Below are 22,132 nucleotides of genomic sequence, written 5' to 3'. Positions count from 1 at the left end.
GCGGGTCTACAAACCTGGCAGTAGCGGATTGGTGGCCTGTTATAAACACGTGCCTGATTGTCCTTCAATGGACTTCAATAGGGGGCGGGCGGCCATTCTGCTACAGCGGGCTTATCTGTACCCATCGAAGTTTCATTGCACCTCCTATCTAGATAGAGATATAGTCAGGCAGACAGACCGATAGAGAGATAGAGGGATAGAGAAATAGAGATAGAGAGAGAGTGAGAGAGAGAGAAATAATGAAATATTTGCATTTATATAGCACCTTTCACGATTACCAGACATCTCAATGCGCTTTACAGCCAATGAAGTAGTGTACCTGTTGTAATGTAGGAAATGGACCAGCCAAGTTGCACGCAGCTAGGTCCCACACAAAGCAATGTGCTAATGACCAGACAATCTGTTCTTGTTATGTTGGTTGGAAGATAGATATTGACCAGGGCACCGGGGAGTACTCAACTGCCATGGGATCTTTTAAATCTACATGAGCGACCAGACTGGGCCTCGGTTCAACGTCTCATCTGAAAGATTGTACCTCTGACAGCTGAATCACACTCTAGGCACTGCATTGGAAAGTCAACCTAGCTTGAACCCACAACAGTCTGACTAAAAGGGGAGTGTGATACCCACTGAGCCACAGCTGACACTTGACACGAAATAGAGAGAAAGATCATGAGGGATAGCGAGATAGTTAGAGCGACAGAGATATAGATAGATAGAGAGATAGATAGATAGATAGCGAGATAGATAGATAGCTAGATTGACAGATAGAAAGTTAGATGGAGAGATATGCAGATCGAGAGATAGTTTGAGAGATAGAATTATATATTTTGAGACAGAGAGAGATAGAGTGATATAGAGAGAGATAGAGAGAGATGGATAGATAGCGAGATAGAGAGATAGATATATACAGAGAGAGAGAGATAGAGGGCTAGAGAGATAGATAGATTAATAGATAGATAGACAGATAGAAGGAAAGATAGACAGATCGAGAGACAGATAGAGATAGAGAGAGATAGAGAGAGATTTTTGGAGACAGAGAGAGATAGAGTTACAGAGACAGTAATAGGGTGATAGAGAGAATGATAGATAGAGAGATAGTGAGAGAGACAGGGAGTGAGGGAGACAGAGAGACAGAGCGACAGAGAGACAGACAGGCAGACAGACAGGCAGGCAGACAGGCAGGCAGACAGGCAGACAGACAGACAGATAGAGAGAGAGTGATAGTGAGATAGACAGACAGACAGAGAGATAGATAGCGAGATGTATTTGGAGAGAGAGAGAGATAGAGAGATAGCGGGAGAGATAGATAGAGAGATAGGTAGATTGATAGACAGAAAGATAGATAGAGAGAGAGAGATAGAGGGAAAGATAGATAAAGAGATAGATAGACAAATAGATAGATAGATAGATAGATAGATAGACAGAGAGATTGAGATAGTGAGGTAGATAAACAGGCAGAGAGATAGCGAAAAGTATTTGGAGAGATAGATAGAGAGATAGAGAGATAGAAAGTTCGATGGAGAGATATTCAGATCCAGAGATAGTTTGAGAGATAGACAGATAGATAGATATATAGATAGATATATGGATAGACAGACAGATAGATAGACAGATAAATAAATAGATAGATAGATAGACAGAGAGAGATAGTGAGACAGAGAGTCAGACTAGGAGCTAGATAGCGAGATGTATTTGGAGAGAGAGGGATAGAGAGAAAGTGGGAGAGATAAATAGATAGATTGAAAGAGAGATAGATAGATAAAGAAATAGATAGATAAAGAGATAGACAGATAGACACATAAATGGAGAGATAGATATAGTGATAGACAGATAGATAGACAGACAGAGAGATAGAGATAGTGAGATAGATAGACAGACAGAGAGATAGCGAGATAAGAACATAAGAAATAGGAGCAGGAGTAGGCCAATCGGCCACTCGAGCCTGCTCCACCATTCAATAAGATCATGGCTGATCTGATCCTAACCTCAAATCTTCTATCACTCTGCATCCACCCGAACCCATGTGATCTCCCGGGAGAGGCGAAAAACCAGATAAAGACCCAATGGCCAATTTGGGAGAAAAAAATCTGGGAAATTCCTCTCCGATCCAAATTCTTCCAGGAGATCACTCTGTCCCTATATTTTCTACAGTACTTACCTTCTGTAAAGGCGATCTCCACCCCAGCCAGGAACAGGAATAAAACCATCTCCTGAAATCTAACACAAAATTAGAACACAGTAGGAGCAGAACCAGGCTACACGGCCCCTGGGCCCACTCCACTACCCACAGGGTCATGACCATTCCGAACCTAGACTCATGTCCAATTTCCTGCCCGCTCCCCGTAACCCTTAATTCCCTTTACTTCTAGGAAACTATCTATTTCTGTTTTAAATTTATTTAATGATGTAGCTTCCACAGCTTTCTGGGGCAGCAAATTCCACAAACCTACCACCCTCTGAGTGAAGAAGTTTCTCCTCATCTCAGTTTTGAAAGAACAGCCCCTTATTCTAAGGTTATGCCCCCTAGTTCGAGTTTCACCCTTCATTGGGAACATCCTCACTGCATCCACCCGATCAAGCCCCTTCACAATCTTATATGTTTCAATAAGATCGCCTCTCGTTCTCCTGAACTCCAATGAGTAGAGTCCCAATCTACTCAACCTCTCCTCATATGACCACCCCCTCATCCCCGGGATTAACCGAGTGAACCTTCTTTGTACTGACTCGAGAGCAAGTATGTCTTTTCTTAAGTATGGACACCAAAACTGTATGCAGTATTCCAGGTGCGGTCTCACCAATACCTTGTACAACTGAAGCAATACCTCCCTGTTTTTATATTCCATCCCCCTAGCAATAAAAGCCAACATTCCATTGGTCTTCTTGATCACTTGCTGCACCTGCATACTAACTTTTTGAGTTTCGTGCACCAGGACCCCCAGATCCCTTTGTACTACAGTACTTTCCAGTTTCTTGCCATTAAGATAATAACTTGCTCTATGATTTTTCCTGCCAAAGTGCATAACCTCACACTTTCCAGTATTGTGTTCCATCTGCCAAATCTCTGCCCACTTACTTAGCCTGTCTATGTCCCTTTGCAGGTTTTTTATGTCCTCCTCACTCAATACTTTCCGTCCCATCTTTGTATCATCTGCAAACTTTGATATGTTACACTCGGTCCCCTCCTCCAAATCGTTAATATAGATTGTAAAGAGTTGGGGACCCAGCACTGACCCCTGCGGAACACCACTAGTTACTGGTTGCCAATCTGAGAACGAACCATTTATCCCAACTCTCTGCTTTCTGTTAGAGAGCCAATCCTCCACCCACACCAGAATATTACCCCCAATCCCGTGATTTTTTATCTTGAGCAATAATCCTTTGTGTGGCACCTTGTCAAATGCCTTTTGGAAGTCTAAATACACTACGTCAACTGGTTCCCCTTTATCCACCCTGTATGTTACTTCCTCAAAAAACTCCAGCAAATTTGTCAAACATGACTTCCCCTTCATGAAACCATGCTGAGTTTGTCCTATTAAATTATGTTTATCCAAAAGTCCCGTTACTGTCTCCTTAATAATGGACTCTAACATTTTACCAACCACAGATGTTAGGCTAACAGGTCTATAGTTTCCAGCCTTCTGCCTACTACCCTTTTTAAATAAGGGTGTTACATTTGCAGTTTTCCAATCTGCCGGGACCTTTGTTGAGTCCAGTGAGTTTTGGAAAATTATTACCAATGCATCCACAATCCCTACCGTTACTTCCCTCAAGACCCTAGGATGCAAACCATCAGGTCCAGGGGATTTATCCGCCTTGAGTCCCATTATTTTACCAAGTACCACTTCCTTAGTGATTTTAATCATGTTTAGTTCCTCCACCCCTAGAGCCCCCTGTTTGTCCAGTGTTGGGATATTCTTAGTGTCCTCTACTGTAAAGACTGATACAAAATAATTGTTCAGTGTTTTTGCCATCTCCATGTTTCCCACCATTAATTTCCCGGTCTCATCCTCTAAGGGACCAACATTCACTTTAGTCACCCTTTTTCTTTTTATATAACTATAGAAACTTATACTGTCTGTTTTTATATTTTTTGCTAATTTACTTTCATAATCTATCTTCCCTTTCTTAGTCAATCTTTTAGTTATTTTTTGCTGTCTTTTAAAGACTTCCCAATCTTCCATCCTCCCACTAGATTTGGCTACCTTATATGCCCTTGTTTTTAGTCGGATACTATCCTTAATTACTTTACTTAGCCACGGATGGCTATCTTTTCTTTTACACCCTTTTTTCCTCGGTGGAATATATTTTTTTTGGAAGTTGTAAAATAACTCCTTAAATGTACACCACTGATCATGTACTGTCTTACCCTTTAATCTATTTTCCCAGTCCACTCTAATCAATGTATTTGGAGAGATAGATAGATAGAGAGATAGAGAGATAGATAGATAGAAAGTTAGATGGAGAGATATGCAGATCGAGAGATAGTTTGAGAGATAGACAGATAGATATATTTGGAGACAGAGAGAGATAGAGTGATATATATATATATATATATATATATATATAGAGAGAGATAGATAGATAGATAGCTAGAGAGATATATATAGAGAGATAGAGAGAGATAGAGAGTTGGAGAGATAGATAGATAAATAGATAGATAGATGGAGAGATAGACAGATCAAGATATAGATAGAGATACAGAGAGATAGAGGGAGATATTTGGAGACAGAGAGAGTGATAGGGTGATGGAGCGAATGATAGATAGAGAGATAGCGAGATAGAGATAGATAGACAGATTGACAGGTAGACAGATAGATAGATACATAGAGTGATAGACAGGTAGAGAGTGATTCAGAGAGAGATATAGATATATTCGGGGTGTGGGATGGAGAGATAAATATATATATATATATATATAGATAGAGAGATGGATAGATAGAAAGTTAGATGGAGAGATATGCAGATCGAGAGATAGTTTGAGAGATAGACAGATAGAGAGATATATTTGGAGGCAGAGAGAGATAGAGTAATATAAATAGAGATAGATAGATCAATAGATAGAGAGATAGATAGAGAGAGATATATAGAGATAGATAGAGATAGATAGATAGATAAATAGATAGACGGACAGATAGATGGAGAGATAGACAGATCAAGATACAGATAGAGATACAAAGAGATAGAGAGCTATAGTTGGAGACAGAGTGATAGGGTGATGGAGAGAATGATAGACAGAGAGATAGTGAGATAGATAGACAGACAGATAGATAGATAGACAGACAGACAGACAGACGGAGTGATAGACAGATAGAGAGAGATGCAGAGAGAGATATAGATATAGATATATTCGGGATGTGAGATAGATAGATAGAGAGAGATAGATAGAGATAGAGATAGATAGATAGACAGGCAGACAGGCAGGCAGGCAGACAGACAGACAGACAGACAGAGATATAGATATTGAGATAGACAGGCAGATAGATAGATCGAGAGATGTATTTGGAAAGAGAGATAGCGAGATAGCGGGAGGGATAGATAAATAGATACATAGATAGATAAATAGATCGATAGATAGAAAGACTGATATTTATAGAGACAGAGAGATAGACAGATGGATAGAGAGATGGATATAGAGATATATAGATAGATAGAGAGTTAGACAGAGAGATGGATAGAGAGATGTATAGAGAGATAGAGAGGAGGATAGCAAGGTAGATAGGTACACAGATAGATAAATAGATAGATAGATAGATAAATGGATCGATAGAGAGAGAGAGGTGGATAGAGGGATAGAGAGTTAGATAAATTAGAGCGAGGGAGAGATGTAGATAGATATATAGATAGATAGATCGATAGATAAGTAGATAGCTAGATAGATAGGTTAATAGATCGATGGATAGATTGATAGATAGATAGATAGACAGACAGACAGTGATGGATAACGAGATAGAGCGATGGTTAGCGAGATAGCTAGCTAGATAGATAGATAGTTAGTTAAATTAGAGCGAGAGAGATAGGTAGCAAGATAAGCAGATAGATAGATAGATAGATAGATAAATGGATCGATAGAGAGATGAAACATAGAAGATAGGAGCAGGAGTAGGCCATTCGGCCCCTCGAGCCTGCTCCACCATTCAATGCGATCATGGATAGAGGGATAGAGAATTAGATAAGTTAGAGAGAGTGACAGAGGTAGCTAGACAGCCAGAGATATATATATATATATATTGTGGTAAACCACTGTTATCGTTTTCATTGTTGTTCACTGTTGTTCACTACTGTTATCGTTATTGCACATTGTTACCTCTTGCTACTCACTGTGTACCAATGCATGCCTCAGCTGGCTCCACCCATGGCTCCGCCTACATGACCTGGTATAAAGGTGGCTGCTTGGCAACCCACTTCCTTCTTGGAACCAGTCGTCCACGAGAGGCATGCTCTGTTCTTTAGTTAATAAAAACCTTTTCATTACTATCCTAACTCATCGCTTTTTATGGATTAATTGATAAGCGTATCAATTTTATTAACTAAAAGTTAAAATGTCGGCACCTGAGCAGCAACAACAGCAGGCGTTGCTGTGAGCCCTCAGACCAGCATGCCTGGACCTCGACCCTCAAGTGGCGGGTTCATCAACCAATTTCGAACACTGGCTGAGCTGCTTTGAATCCTTCCTAGAAGCTTCCGCCGTGACATCGGAGAACAAATTAAAAGTTCTGACCGCCCAGGTGAGCCCTCAAGTATATACACTCATCCGGGTCGCTACTACATACACGGCGGCTCTCGACCTGCTAAAAGGGCAATACACGTGCCCAGTGAATACGATTTATGCCAGACACCTCCTGGGATCCCGCAGGCAGCAACCGGGGGAATCGGTAGAGGCATTTTTACGGGCGTTACAGACACTCTGCAGGGACTGCGACTGTAAGGCGGTATCGGCTGCAGCGCACGCGGAGGGACTTACCTGTGATGCCTTCGTTAAGGGCCTCCAGTCCGACTACTCCCGGCAGAGACTGCTCGAAAGCAGGGAGCTCGACCTGAAGATGGCCGTAGCCCTCGCGCTCTCATTAGATGCGGCCCACCGAAACCTCGAAGCATACTCACGTAACGGTGCCGCACCATGGTCATCGCGACCTTGGGACATGGGACCGCCGCCCCCGGTACCAACTCCTGCAGCGATGTCCCGAAATCAACTGGGACCGCCGCCCCCGGTACCAACTACTGCAGCAATGTCCCGTAACCAGGCCCAAAAATGCTATTTCTGTGGCCAGTTAAAACACCCTAGAGTGCGCTGCCCGGCGAAGACCGCTACCTGCTCTGGCTGCGGGAAGAAAGGCCATTACGCCAACACCTGCAGAGCGAAGCCCGCGAACGCCAGCAGCGCCGCGTGTGAACCGTGGGGGCAGCCATCTTATCCGCCATTTTGTGCACCTCCGGCCGCATGGGGATCGGAATCATGGCCGCCGCCATTTTGTCCGCCGCACTCAACCGCCATTTTGTCTCCGGACTTGACCACCGTCTCGCCTGACGACCACACCGGCTCACTCAGCCATACACTGGCCTCCGTTATGCTGGATCAAGCTCTCCCTCATCATCTGTCCAGGTCCATGATGGACATTACGGTAAACGGCCGCGCCACTACTTGCCTGTTTGACAGCGGGAGCACGGAGAGTTTTTATTCACCCCGACACGGTGCGTAGCCATTCCCTCACGGTCCTGCCAATGCGCCATCGGATTTCTATGGCGTCCAAATCCCATTCAACGGACGTCGGCGGCTAATGTGTGGTGACCCTTTCGGTTAGTGGCACAGAATATAAAAATTTTAAACTTCTTGTCCTGCCCCGTCTTTGCGCTGCCGTTCTGTTAGGGTTGGATTTTCAGTGCCACCTTAAAAGTGTCACATTGGCATACGGTGGACCCCTCCCCCCACTCGCAGTCTGCAACCAACAGCTTTTAAATCGCCCGCCACGCACCATTTGCAGTCTTTCCACACTCAAAGTCTCCCCCCCTCCCTTGTTCGCTAACCTCACCCGCGACTGTAAACCCATCGCTATCAAGAGCAGGCGGTACAGCGCCGGGGATAGAGCTTTTATTAGCTCTGAGGTGGAGCGGCTCCTGAAGGAGGGCATTATCGAAGGGAGCACCAGCCCCTGGCGAGCCCAGGTTGTAGTCGTTAAGACCGGCAATAAACACCGCCTGGTCATTGACTACAGCCAAACCATAAACCGGTACACTCAGCTGGACGCGTACCCCCTTCCCCGCATATCTGATATGGTCAATCAGATTGCGCAATACAGGGTATTCTCCACCATTGACCTTAAGTCAGCATACCACCAACTCCCTATCCGCCCTGAGGACCGCCAGTATGCTGCCTTCGAGGCAAACGGCCGCCTCTACCACTTCCTTAGGGTTCCCTTCAGCGTCACCAACGGGGTTTCGGTCTTCCAAAGGGAGATGGACCGGAACGCACTGCAGGCCACTTTTCCCTATCTGGATAACGTCACCATCTGCGGCCACGACCAGCAGGACCATGACGTTAATCTAGAGAAATTCCTCCATACGGCCCAGCGGCTGAATCTAACATACAATAAGGAGAAATGTATGTTTCGCACCACGCGCCTTGCCATTCTCGGCTGCGTAGTGGAGAACGGAGTCATCGGCCCCGACCCCGACAGAATGCACCCCCTTATGGAGCTCCCCCTCCCCCACTGCCAAAAAGCATTGAAGAGATGCCTGGGGTTTTTCTCTTACTATGCTCAGTGGGTGCCCAACTATGCGGACAAAGCCAGACCCCTCATCAAGTCCACCTCCTTCCCCCTGACATCAGAGGCATGTGCAGCCTTCACTCTTATTAAGAGTGATATTGCGAAGGCCACAATGCACGCAGTGGATGAGTCCATCCCTTTCCAAGTGGAGAGCGATGCATCCGACTTCGCCCTAGCTGCAACCCTTAACCAGGCGGGGAGACCCATGGCCTTTTTCTCAAGGACCCTCCAGGGCCCCAAGATTCGACACTCCTCTGTCAAAAAGGAGGCCCAGGCTATTGTGGAAGCGGTGCGACACTGGAGGCATTACCTGGCCGGAAAACGATTTACCCTTCTCACTGACCAGCATTCAGTTGCTTTTATGTTCAATAATAAGCAGAGGGGCAAAATCAAGAACGACAAGATCTTGAGGTGGAGAATTGATTCTGTGAATTACGATATCTTGTACCGGCCCGGGAAACTCAATGAGCCCCCAGATGCTCTATCACGAGGTACATGCGCCAACGTGCAAGTTGATAGACTGCGGACCCTCCACAATGACCTCTGCCACCCCGGGTTCACCAGATTCTGCCACTTCATTAAGGCCCGCAACCTGCCCTACTCCATCGAGGAGGTCAGCACTATGACCAGGAACTGCCAAATCTGTGCTGAATGCAAACCGCACTTTTATAGGCCAGACAGAGCACGCCTGATCAAGGCCACTCGCCCCTTCGAGCGCTTGAGCATCGACTTTAAGGGGCCTCTCCCTTCCTCTGACCGCAACGTGTACTTCCTCAACATAGTTGATGAGTACTCCCGTTTTCCTTTTGCCATCCCTTGCCCAGACATGACCAGTACCACGGTCATCAAATGTCTGAATGACCTCTTTGCCTTGTTCGGGTTCCCTAGCTATATACATAGCGACCGGGGCTCATCTTTCATGAGCGACGAACTTCGTCAGTACCTGCTCGCGAGAGGTATTGCTACGAGCAGGACCACCAGCTACAACCCCCGGGGGAACGGCCAGGTGGAAAGAGAGAACGCGACGGTTTGGAAGGCCGTCCTCTTAGCCTTAAAATCTAAGGGCCTTCCGACCTCTCGCTGGCAGGAGGTCCTCTCTGCGGCGCTCCACTCCATCCGGTCACTGCTTTGTACTGCCACTAATGCCACCCCTCATGAGCAAATGTTCGTTTTCCCCAGGAAGTCCACATCGGGAACCTTGCTACCGACATGGCTGACTTCTCCTGGGCCCGTCCTACTGCGGAGGCACGTGAGGACCCATAAAATGGAGCCCCTGGTCGAGAGGGTGAACCTCCTACACGCCAACCCCCAGTATGCCTACATGGCATGCCCAGACGGGCGGGAGGACACGGTCTCCATACGAGACCTCGCACCCTCGGGCGCCCCTGAATCACCACCATTATTCTCGACCACTTCTCCCAACCCAACCCCTGTAGACGGCATGCCGGAGCCCCAGGACCCTTCGTTGACCACTCAGACACCAGATTCGACGTTGGATACTGCACCACCGCCGCCGCTGCTACGACAATCAGGACGGCATACAAGGCCTCCTGATAGACTTACCTACATGAACTTTTAGTACACTTCACCCCGCCGGACTCAATTTTAAACAAGGGGTGAATGTGGTAAACCACTGTTATCGTTTTCATTGTTGTTCACTGTTGTTCACTACTGTTATCGTTATTGCACATTGTTACCTCTTGCTACTCACTGTGTACCAATGCATGCCTCAGCTGGCTCCACCCATGGCTCCGCCTACATGGCCTGGTATAAAGGAGGCTGCTCGGCAACCCACTTCCTTCTTGGAACCAGTCGTCCACGAGAGGCATGCTCTGTTCTTTAGTTAATATAAACCTTTTCATTACTATCCTAACTCATCGCTTTTTATGGATTAATTGATAAGCGTATCATATATATAGATAGATAGTTAGATAGATAGATAGATTGATAGTTAGATAGATTAATAGATAGATAGATAGAGAAGTAGATAGATAGATAGATAGATAGTTTTAGAGACAGAGTGCAAGGCAAATGGATAGAGAGATGGATAGCGAGAAAAATAGATAGATAGAGATTTAGATAAGAGAGATGGTTAGCAAGATAGCGAGATAGATAGATAGATAGATAGATCGATAGGTAGAGAGGTGGATAGAGAGATGGATAGAGGGACGGGGAGTTAGACAAATTAGAGAGAGTGAGAGAGGTAGCAAGGCAGCTAGATATATATATATAGATAGTTAGACAGTTAGATAGATAGATAGATAGATAGATAGAACATAAGAACATAAGAAGTAGGAGCAGGAGTAGACCATACGGCCCCCAGGCCCGCTCCACCACTCAACAGGACCATGGGTGATCCGAACTTAGACTCACGTCCACTTCCCTGCCCTCTCCCCGTAACCCCTTATTCCCTTATCAGCTAGGAAACTGTCTATCTCCGTTTTAAATGTATTTAATGTCGCAGCTTCCACAGCCCTCTGAGGTAGCAAATTCCATAGATTTACTACCATCTGAGTGAAGAAGTTTCTCCTCATCTCAATTTTGAAAGGGCAGCCCCTTATTCTAATATTACGCCCCCTAGTTCTAGTCTCACCCATCAGTGGAAACATCCTCACCGCATCCACCCGATCAAGCCCCCTCACAATCGTATATGTTTCGATAAGATCGCCTCTCATTCTTCTGAATTCCAATGAGTAGAGGCCCAATCTACTCAACCTTTCCTCATAAGTCAACCCCCTCATCTCTGGAATCAACCGAGTGAACCTTCTCTGAACTGCCTCGAGAGCAAGTATATCTTTTCTTAAATATGGAAACCAAAACTGTACGCAGTATTCCAGGTGTTGCCTCACCAGTACCCTGTATAACTACAGCAAGACTTCCCTGCTTTGATACTCCATCCCCCTTGCAATAAAAGCCAAGATTCCATTGGCCTTCCTGATCACCTGCTGTACCTGCACACTAACCTTCTGTGTTTCATGCACCAGGACCCCCAGATCCCTTTGTACTGTAGCACTTTGCAGTTTCTCTGCATTTAGATAATAACTTGCTCTTTGATTTTTTCTGCCAAAGTGCATAACCTCACACTTTCCAACATTATACTCCATCTGCCAAATTTTTGCCCAGTCACTTAGCCTGCCTATGTCCTTTTGCTGGTTTTTTATGTCCTCCTCACTCACTGCTTTCCCTCCCACCTTTGTATCGTCAGCAAACTTCGATACGTTGCATTCGGTCCCTTCCTCCAAATCATTAATATAGATTGTAAAGAGTTGGGGTCCCAGCACTGACCCCTGCGGAACACCACTAGTAACTGATTGCCTACCCTGAATGAACCATTTATCCCAACTCTCTGTTTTCTGTTAGATAGCCAATCTTCCACCCATGCCAGTATATTGCTCCCAATCCCGTGATTTTTTATCTTGTGCAGTAATCTTTTGTGTTGCACCTTGTCAAATGCCTTTTGGAAGTCCAAATACACCACATCCACTCATTCCCATTTATCCACCCTGTTTGTTACGTCCTCAAAGAATTCGGGCAAATTTGTAAAAAATGACTTCCCCTTCGTAAAACCATGCTGACTCTGTCTGATTAAATTATGCTTATCCAAATGTCCTGTTACTGTTTCCTTAATAATGGACTCCAACATTTTACCAACCACAGATGTTAGGCTAACTGGTCTATAGTTTCCAGCCTTTCCTCTGCCTCCCTTTTTAAATAAGGGCGTTACATTAGCAGTTCTCCAATCTGCTGGGACCTTTCCTGAATCCAGGGATTTTTGGAAAATTACCACCAATGCATCCACAATCCCTACCGCTACTTCTCTCAAGACCCTCGGATGCAAGCCATCAGGTCGAGGGGATTTATACGCTTTTAGTCCCATTATCTTACCGAGTACCACCTCCTTAGTGATTTGAATCGTGTTTAGCTCCTCCCCCCTTATAGCCCCCTGTTTGTCCAGTGTTGGGATATTTTAGTGTCCTCTACTGTAAAGACTGATGCAAATTTTTGTTCAGCGTTTTTGCCATCTCCATGTTCCCCACCACTAATTTCCCGGTTTCGTCCTCTAAGGGACCAACATTGACTTTAGCCACCCTTTTTCTGTTTATATAACTGTAGAAAATCTTGCTATCTGTTTTTATATTTATTGCTGGTTTACTTTCATAATCTATCTTCCCTTTCTTAATTAATCTTTTAGTTATTCTTTGCTGGCTTTTAAATGCTTCCCAATCTTCTATCCTCCCACTAGATTTGGCTACTTTATATGCCCTTGTTTTCCGTCGGATACGATCCTTTATTACCTTACTTAGCCACGGATGGCTGTCTTTTCTTTTACGCCCCTTTTCCCTCACTGGAATATATTTTTCTTGAAAGTTGTCAAATATCTCCTTGAATGTACACCACTGCTCATGTACCATCTTACACTTTAATCTATTTTCCCAGTCCACTTTAGTCAACTCTGCTCTCATACCTTCATAGTCTCCTTTATTTAAGCTTGGTACGATGGTTTGAGATCCAACTCTCTCACCCTCCAACTGAATTTGGTATTCAACCATGTTATGATCACTCATTCCAAGGGGATCCTTTACTAGGACATTTTTTATTAATCCTGTCTCATTACACAGGACCAGATCTAAGATTGTCTTCCCCCTGGTTGGTTCAGTTACATACTGCTCAAGGAACCCGTCCCTAATGCACTCTATGAACTCTTCCTCAAGGCTGCCCTGCCCAATTTGATTTGTCCAGCCAATATGAAAGTTAAAATCCCCCATGATTACAGCTGTTTCCTTATTACAAGCCCCAACTATTTCCTGATTTATACTCCGACCAACAGAGTTGCAACTGTTAGGAGGCCTATAGACTACGCCCACTAGTGACTTTTTCCCCTTATTATTCCTTATCTCCACCCAAACTGTTTCACTATCCTGATCCTTTGACGCAATATCATTTCTCACTATTGCAGTGATTCCATCCTTTATTAACATAGCCATCCCACCTCCCTTTCCTTCCTGTCTGTCCTTCCTAATTGTCAAATGCACCTGGATGTTTAGTTCCCAGTCATGGTCACCTTGCAGCCATGTTTCTGTAATGGTCACCAGATCATACTCATGTGTAATTATTTGTACCATCAACACATCTATTTTGTTATGAATGCTGCGTGCATTCAGATAAAGAACTTTTAATTATGTTTTGTGACAATTTATTTCTGCTTTTACCCCCTTTACTACTCTACCATTATCGTTATACATTCTGTCCCTTCCTGACACGATCTGGTTTTTAATCCCCCCTTTTCCGCTGACATTTTTATTTTTTGCTCTCTTGAAACCTCCCCCCCACTAATTAATTTAAAGCCCTCTCTACAGCCCTAGGTATTCGATTCGCCAGGATTCTAGTCCCAGCACTGGCCAAGTGAAGTCCGTCCCAATGGAACAGCTCTCTCCCGTCCCAGTGCTGGTGCCAGTGTCCCAAGAAGCAAAACCCATTTCTCCCACACCAGTCTTTGATCCACGCATTTAGTTCTCTGATTTTATTTACCCTAGCCAAATTTGCTCGTGGCTCAGGTAGTAATCCAGAGATTATTACCCTTGTGGTTCTGCTTTTTAATTTTGCCCCTAGCTGCTCATGCTCCCTCAGCAGAACCCCTGTCCTTGTCCTATCTATGTCGTTGGTACCAACATGGACCACGACAACTGGATCCTCCCCCTCCCACTCCAAGATTCTCTCTAGCCCAGAAGAGATGTCCTTAACCCTGGCACCGGGAAGGCAACATAGCCTTCGGGACTCTCTCTCTCGGCTGCAAAGAACCCTATCTATCCCCCTAATGATACTATTCCCTACCACTACAACATTTATTTTTGCTCCCCGCACTTGAATGGCCCCTCGTTCCACGGTGCTTTGGCCAGGTTGCTCATCCTCCCTGCAGTCCCTGTTCCTGTCCTCACAGGGAGTAAGAGCTTCAAACCTGTTGGACAGGAGCAAGGGCTGCAGCTCCTCCAACACTACCTCCTGGATCCCCGTACCTGCCTCACTCATAGTCACACCCTCCTGTCCCTGACCACGGAATAAAGAATCACACAGAATCACAGAAACCGCACAGTGCAGATAGAGGCCATTTCGGCCCATCGAGCCTGCACCGACACTTATCCCACCCGATCCCCGTAACCCCTACACCAACACATATCCCACCCTATCCCCGTAACCCCACGTATTTAATCCCCCTAACACTAAGGGTCAATTTTTATCATAGCCAATCAACCTAACCCGCACATCTTTGGACTGTGGGAGGAAACCGGAGCACCCGGAGGAAACCCACGCAAACACGGGGAGAATGTGCAAACTCCACACAGACAGTCACCCAAGGCCACCGTGACTACTTCCTGGAACACAGAGTCCAGGTAACTCTCCCCCTCACTGATGTGTCACAGTGTTTGAAGCTCGGACTCCAGCTCATCAACACGGAGCTGGAGTTCCTCAAGCAGCCAACACTTACTGCAAATGTGATCATCGTGAGCATCAATGGTGTCCACCAGCTCCCACATATTGCAGTAGTAACACATCACCTGCTCTGCCATTCTATGTAATTAATTAAATTTATTATTATTATTTTTAAATACCCTCTGCCCCGATTCTAGATGATGAATAGCACACCTCTATTTAATTGAACTTACCAACTTATAAAGGTTTAAAAGGGAAGGAAAAGTACTCACCAACCAGCTTGGCTGTGATGTCACTTTGAATTCAAACCTCCCTTTGGAATGTTGCCTGTGGAGCCTGTTTAGGCTGTCTCGCCTTGCTGCTCCGACTCGACACCCGCTGCTGCTCCCGGCTGCCTCGACTGGGCCTCGCCTCACTGCTCCGCCTCCGCAATGTCTTCTAATCGTGAGACCAAACTCTCAAAAGGCACTCTCTGCTGCTAGCACTCCGTGCTGCTTGCACTAACACTGGTCTTTTTATACTGTTTGTTTGTAGCCAAATGAGTCACATAGATAGATAGATGGATGGATGGATAGATAGATAGATATAGACAGATAGATAAAAAGATAGATAAAATAAAGTGTATGTAAGGATCATCGAATTAACCTGTGGGGACATGGTTGAGTGGGTCGCTATTTTAATAATTGGTCGGATGGATATACTCCTGAAATAGGAATGTTTATTATACATACCAGTAGCGCCCCTTTGATTGCAAATCCTTATCAAATGGTCCATATATTTTTCCTGGAGGTGTGTAATATTGCGGTTCAGATTCTCCAGGATCGTAAATTGCTCATCAATTTTCAGGTGAAGAAAATATCCTTAAAGTAAGTGAATGTTTTACAACGTCAAAAGAATAACGCACACTTTATGTGATAAAAGTAAGTAACTTGGTTAACTATAACTTACGGATGAAGATATAATTTTTCACTGCTTCTGAAATCATTATAAAATTACAAAAAAGATCACAAATAGCGACAGGCGTTTCAGAATTTCAATAATGTGATAGCAATGCAGCTGGAAAAAGGTTGTGTGTACAAAGGATATTTCGAGACTTTACATTGCATCCAACTTTTTTAGCGATACTTTAATGAAGATGATAAACTTCATCTACATCGCTCTCTACATTAGTAATTAGGAACGATGGTTGAGGAATGTTATTCCATATTAATTCTGAAGTGCATATATCCAGAACCCGCTTCACGGGAAATGTCTGCATCACACATGTGGTGTAGCCGAGGTACAGGTGTTTGATGGGACAGTGTAGGGACAGCATTACTCTGTATCTGACCCGTGCTATAATGGCCCCGAGATTGTTTGAGGGTGCAGCTTATTCTAAGCTTTGCTCGCTATCTATCGTTTGCTGTACCTCTCCTGGGAGTGTTTGCTGGGACTTTTCACAGGAAGTTTTACTCGGTACATAACCCACGTTGTAACTGCCCTGAGATTGGTTGCATGATCAGTGTTAAGCAGCTTTTCTCTCTGAATAACATGTGCTGCAACTTCCCTGACAATGTTTGATGTGTCAGTGTGGAGGAGCTTTACTCTGTATCTAAGCTGTGCTGTCCCTTTCCTAGGATTATTCTGCTGGGAAAAAGGCGGCTGTAATAATTCCTTCTCCCCATTGGGTCTCCAATGTGAACCAGTAGCAGTTAGAAAGAGGTGATTTGGAGCAAAATAATCGAAATAATTTTACTGACCAGTTATTATTTGCGATACAAGAGCTGCAATTAGAACACAACAGGTGAGCAGGAGGACTATTGCCAGCACCATCCAGGCGACAGGTTTCTTGGTGTCTGCAATGAGAAATTGTTAGGCGAATTAAAGAAAATGAAACTAAAGGAATGTAATATGCATGTCTCTGGTCTGATCATTGACATCATAAGAGTTTGCGATACTTTCGACAGCAATTGAAATATTTAGTAACACATTTAATTTGTCGGTGCTTGCATCGCAAAACATCTGTATAATGATGGAAGTCAACATTGAAATAATAATTTTAATATCTTGGATTTGGTAATCAGGAAATGTTTTGTCACCTTTGGAAAAGAAGGAATTTCATGGTCGATAGTTAAAATATTTGGGTATAAAATATTTATGGTTTTAGGGAGGGCTGGGGATACTGAGCTTGCTCGCATTGAAAAGAAAAATCCATGAGGGTAATTTTAAGTAGGATTTAGAGTAAAAGGCGTAATATTAGATACACCACCCATTATACACCCGCCCATTTTAAAAATAAAAGATCAAAGACTTGCATTTTCAAAGACTTGCCTTTCACATCCACCAGACATCCCAACGTGCTTTACAGCCAATTAAATACTTTCTGAAGTGTAGTCACTGCTGTAATGTTGGAAACACGGCAGCCGATTTGCACACAGCAAGCTCCCACAAACTGAATGTGATAATGACCAAATAATCTGTTCTGCATCATTGTTGGAATTAAAAATTACACACCCCCCCCCCCCCCATGTAGGGAACATTTTCAATGTGCCACTCTGGCGTAAATCTGAATTCAATGGAAATGAAAATCTGGTGGCTTCTATATTTGGGAGATGCAGATGATCTTGTATTTAGAAACCAGGTAATGACAGACTTGCTAAATAGCTAACTTGTATCGATCTTCACAGTACAGGATAAGGATCAAATATCAGAGATGCAAGAAAAACCAAAAATAGGTAAAGGGGAAGAAGTAATCAAACTCAATATAAGTTTTTTTAAATGGTGATCTATAAACTAATGAGATTAAGGACAGATATATTTCAGTTCAGACCAGTTCCTCTCTATCTAGGTAGCCTTCTCTCTTGTTGTAGTTGACATTCAGGGATGTCTATGTCGCCTTCAATCAGTTCAGCGCACCTTCTTCATTGTTTGTTTCACTTTCACATCTGTGAGGTTCAACTTTTTGCCACTACAGTTCACCTTCTGTCCTGGCCATTCACGTTCTCATCTGTCTCGTTCATATTCTCTCTTGCCTATTTCATGTTCTGAACATTTATGGCTCACCTCATCATCTAAACAGTTCACCTTCTCACTTATCTGCGTCACCTTTCCACGTCACTTTTCGCTTTTATACTTCCATCTCCTCATCTGTGTATCTCAAATTCTCAGTAGCTCGCCTGCTCACTTGTCTATTTCTACTGCCCAGCTATGTAATTAACTTTCTCACCTGTTTTGCTCAGATTCTCAGTAGCTCGCCTCCTCACTGGTCTATTTCTACTGCCCAGCTATGTAATTAACTTTCTCACCTGTTTTGCTCAGATTCTCAGTAGCTCGCCTGCTCACTTGTCTATTTCTACTGCCCAGCTATGTAATTAACTTTCTCACCTGTTTTGCTCAGATTCTCAGTAGCTCGCCTGCTCACTTGTCTATTTCTACTGCCCAGCTATGTAATTAACTTTATCACCTGTTTTGCTCAGATTTTGGCCTCTCAAATTCCACTTCTCACTTACATAGTTCAAAATTTCACCTGTATCGGCCTCCATCTCCATCGTCTACTTCACATTTATGAAGCATTTTTTTCGACAATCTGGAAGCTTTGTTCTGGACCTATTGCATAAATTACCAGCTTGATTGGATTGAGTTTAAACAGATTACCCTGGTGATATTTCAATTCATGGTCTCTGGGCTGCTAGCTCATCGCTATAAACACAATGCTACCATTTGCCTTCTCAACTGCCCTGTTCACTATCGCATTAACCTTCTTCACCTTCTCACCTGACAATTCATCTATCACCCGTTCAGTTTATCCTCTTACTTCAACAGTTCACAAACGCAACTTAGTTCAGCACCTCACCTGTTAGTTCCTCTTATAACTTGACTCTTTCACCTTTCACGTGTTTTCTTCATCTTGTAGGGTGTTTCTCTTGCTCGTTCTGGTCTCCTACCAGGCTTCGTGCAATAATTACCCTTGAGTGGTTCGACCCACTCTCCCCTATGGTTCTAGACCTTGGACTTAGGTGCAGGGAACTGTAGTGCAGAGAAAGACTCAATAGACCAGGTTGAATAGCACGAAATGGATGCTTTTATTATTAAACAGTTGCAGCATTATAAAATACATGTCATAAGCACAATTAAAGCAACTACAAGCATGCACATATCTATAAACTTAATTCCATGGAAATGGGAAACACACGGCACATCGAAAAAAAGGGGGAACACATTACGATTACCCTTACTCCCTCCCCTATACCTAGACTAAGTTTCGACCTGAGGAACTCGGAATCATGCTCACCACTTTCAGATTCGCAAAATAGGGGGTTCGCAGCCTTTTGGCACAGCTTTCCGTCGTCACGTGGATTTGGAAACTTCTGGCGCAGCTTGTTTTTCTCTCTCACTCTCTCTCAGGCGAGGAGGCAGTGGACACAGCCTTGATGAGCGCTCGTCATGACTGAAATCAGTTGAAACCTGCTGAATAACTGGATACACATGGGAGAGTCCGTTTATTTCTCTTTCCCGCCTGGCTTAGGCTTTACCAGAGGGTGTCTTCTCCTTCGGCCTGGGTCGTCGATGATCTCCTGACCAAAGTACCCGGGCCACCCTCCTTCGTCTTCCCGTTGTGGCTGAACCTTGCCTGGCCGAACACCGACCACGAGTCCGTCCCAAAACGTGAATCTGAAGTATGAATAAAAACATTTTTCCTCCAGAATAATATTCTTGGGAGTGTAAAGAAACCTCATAAATTCTATAACCCACTACATATTTGACATGCACAAGTTTAATGGCTCGCTGTTTCTGAGGGGGAGTAACAGGGTAGATGCTGAGAGCTGGTTCCCCTGGTTGGAGAGTGGAGGATTAGGGGGCGTATATTCCGGCTAAACGGATTGACAATTAAGACTGAGATGCGCAAAACTTTCTTTACACAGAGGGTGGTGAATCTTTGCAATTCTCTACCCCAAAGGGCTGTGGATGCTCAGTCTTGAGTATATATAAGGCTGAGATCGATAGATTTTAGGACTCTAGAGGAATCAATAGATAAGTTGATTGTGCGGGAAAGTGGAGTTCAGGTTTAAGATCAGCCATCGTCTTACTGATTGGTGTAGCAGGCTCGAAGGGATGTATGACCTACTCATGTTACTAATTATTAAGTTCTTATGTTCAACTGATCTTCTAATACTTAGGTGATGCACAACGGTTCCTTTCAACGGAATTTAATCAAAGTCATTCATTCTCCTCAGCTACGATTTTATCTCAAAGTAATAACATTGCGCATTCCACTTGTAGTTTCAGTGTTCTAATCGCCCTGCTTGGAGTTCTACACAATGGTAGTCTGCCCAACTCTCAAAGCCCCGATTTAATTAAACCCCGTTGGGGTGAACAGGGCTGCTTAGGTTCTGACGCCCATTTTACACCATGCCCGGTTTTATTTCCAATTGGTCATTGGGGTGAAAGTCGCCTTGGACGGTAGCACAATACGCGTGGTAACAAATCCACAGCCCGTTCTACACTCAAGCATAAAATGTTACATTGATTTAAAGGGAGTAGAGAAACACATGGAATTTTAAACCGGCTCTCGAGTCGCTGCCGCCCGCTTTGCGCATATGACTCGGGGAATTTCACTGCCAGTGAAGGTTCTACCCTGTTCCAGACATGCGATGTACTTTAAATTGGTGCCTTTAAATGTCTCAACACTTAAAACCTTTCCCCCTGCATCATGCATACTTCATGTATTGCCAATAAATTGCTGAGAATATATGAAAGTATTTCTGAGCCTGTCCTTTTACTTTAAAATCTGTCCGACTAGTTAAATATAATATATATGATTGGTTATTATGCTACAATAGAAAATGTAATGGATTTTATTTACTTAAATATATTCATTTGTCTGTAAATAAATCATTGAAAGTAGTTTACAGAGTCAGTGAAGTGCAGTAACTGCCTTCTGGGGTAGAGAAAAAGCGGTAAACAACCGGGGTATTCCCCAGTAAATGATTCAGGGTCATTTGTTTCAGCACATATAAAGCTATCCTGATAGCTGATAGAAACCTGTGCGTTAGTTCTTCACCAGTAAATGATGCGTCCAAATTGTATTAATAGAATCAAAGAATATAAAAGCACAGTAATAAATCATTCTGCCCATCGTGCATGTGACGTCTCCCTGAAGAGGTTATCCAGTTAAACCCAATCTCCTGCTCTTTCAGCCCAGCCCTGCAACTTTCTCCCTTTCACGTAAATATGCAATTCCCTTTTGAAGACGACTAATTAATCTGCGTCCGCTATAGTTTCAAGCAGTCCATAACAAATCATAAAAACTCACTACTTGATTTTTTGTGTCCCCAACTCCCCTCACTGACACTTTCCCCAATTACCTTAAATCGGTGTCTGCTGATTACAGGCGCTCCTGCCAGTGGAAAGTGTTTCTCCTTATTTAATTTAACAAAACAATTAATGATTTGAACGCATCTAGCAAGTTTCCCCTTGACTTTCTTTGATCTAAGGAAATGGATGTCAGTTTCATTAGTCTCTACAGTTAACTGAAGTCATTGATCCCTCAGACCATTCTAGTGAAAACCTTCTGCATCATCACCAAGGCTTTGAGATTCTTCCTAACGTAAGATGAACAGAATTGGACACAATACTCCATGTGAGGCCTAACCAATGATTTATATGTAACTAGCTGGAGTGCCCGGCAGTGCCGAGGGTTTTTTGAAGGCATGTTGTTATGAAAAAAGTAGAAATAATTTTCATATATATATATAAATGAGTTTGTCTGCCTGTCTGTGTGGGAAGGAGAGAGAGAGGGAAAGAGAGAGAGAGAGAGACTGGGGGTACAGGGAGGCCCGGGGATCGAGAGAGAGACTGGGGGGAGAAGAGAGAGATGGGGGGAAGAGAGAGACTGGGGGGGAAGAGAGCGACTGGGGGGGGGAGAGAGAGGGGAGACTGGGGGGGAGAGAGAGACTGGG

The 22,132-nt window shown here is 44.0% G+C and overlaps 1 protein-coding gene and 1 long non-coding RNA gene across 8 annotated transcripts in view; both read right to left on the bottom strand.

Annotated features, from left to right (window-relative positions):
- LOC147089987 (CD209 antigen-like protein C) overlaps positions 1-17,185 on the bottom strand; it is a 91,577-nt gene extending 74,392 nt beyond the window's left edge. For 5 of the 6 annotated variants that reach the window (XR_015075306.1, XR_015075307.1, XM_085977200.1 and 2 more), the window contains exons 1-2: positions 16,934-17,064; positions 15,926-16,054 (exon numbers count right to left, since the gene is read on the bottom strand). Coding sequence is in view for 4 of the 6 variants with exons in the window: in XM_085977200.1 (XP_085833326.1) it covers positions 15,926-16,054; positions 16,934-17,006 (202 nt within the window). In the remaining 2 variants the exon portion in view is untranslated. Of the gene's footprint in view, positions 1-15,925; positions 16,055-16,933 lie in introns of all 6 variants that reach the window. The other variant, XM_085977196.1, reaches the window with a different exon arrangement.
- A 1,635-nt stretch (positions 17,186-18,820) lies between these two features.
- On the bottom strand, positions 18,821-22,058 carry LOC147089986 (uncharacterized). 2 transcript variants are annotated; one of them, XR_015075309.1, is made up of 3 exons: positions 21,727-22,058; positions 19,465-19,844; positions 18,821-19,199 (listed from the first exon to the last, which is right to left on the bottom strand). It is a non-coding gene; the product is annotated as an uncharacterized LOC147089986 (long non-coding RNA). The 2 variants fall into 2 exon arrangements; XR_015075308.1 differs by lacking the exon at positions 21,727-22,058 and adding an exon at positions 21,539-21,714 and having other exon boundaries at positions 18,822-19,199.
- Between the last annotated feature and the right edge of the window lie 74 nt (positions 22,059-22,132).

This window comes from Somniosus microcephalus, unplaced genomic scaffold (genome assembly GCF_052327205.1).
Source record: "Somniosus microcephalus isolate GS21.2 unplaced genomic scaffold, FLI_Smic_1.0 unresolved_chr4, whole genome shotgun sequence".
Lineage (NCBI taxonomy): Eukaryota > Metazoa > Chordata > Chondrichthyes > Squaliformes > Somniosidae > Somniosus > Somniosus microcephalus.
The sequence above is the reverse complement of the archived record's forward strand: the minus strand, read 5'-3'. Positions and strand labels throughout refer to the sequence as shown.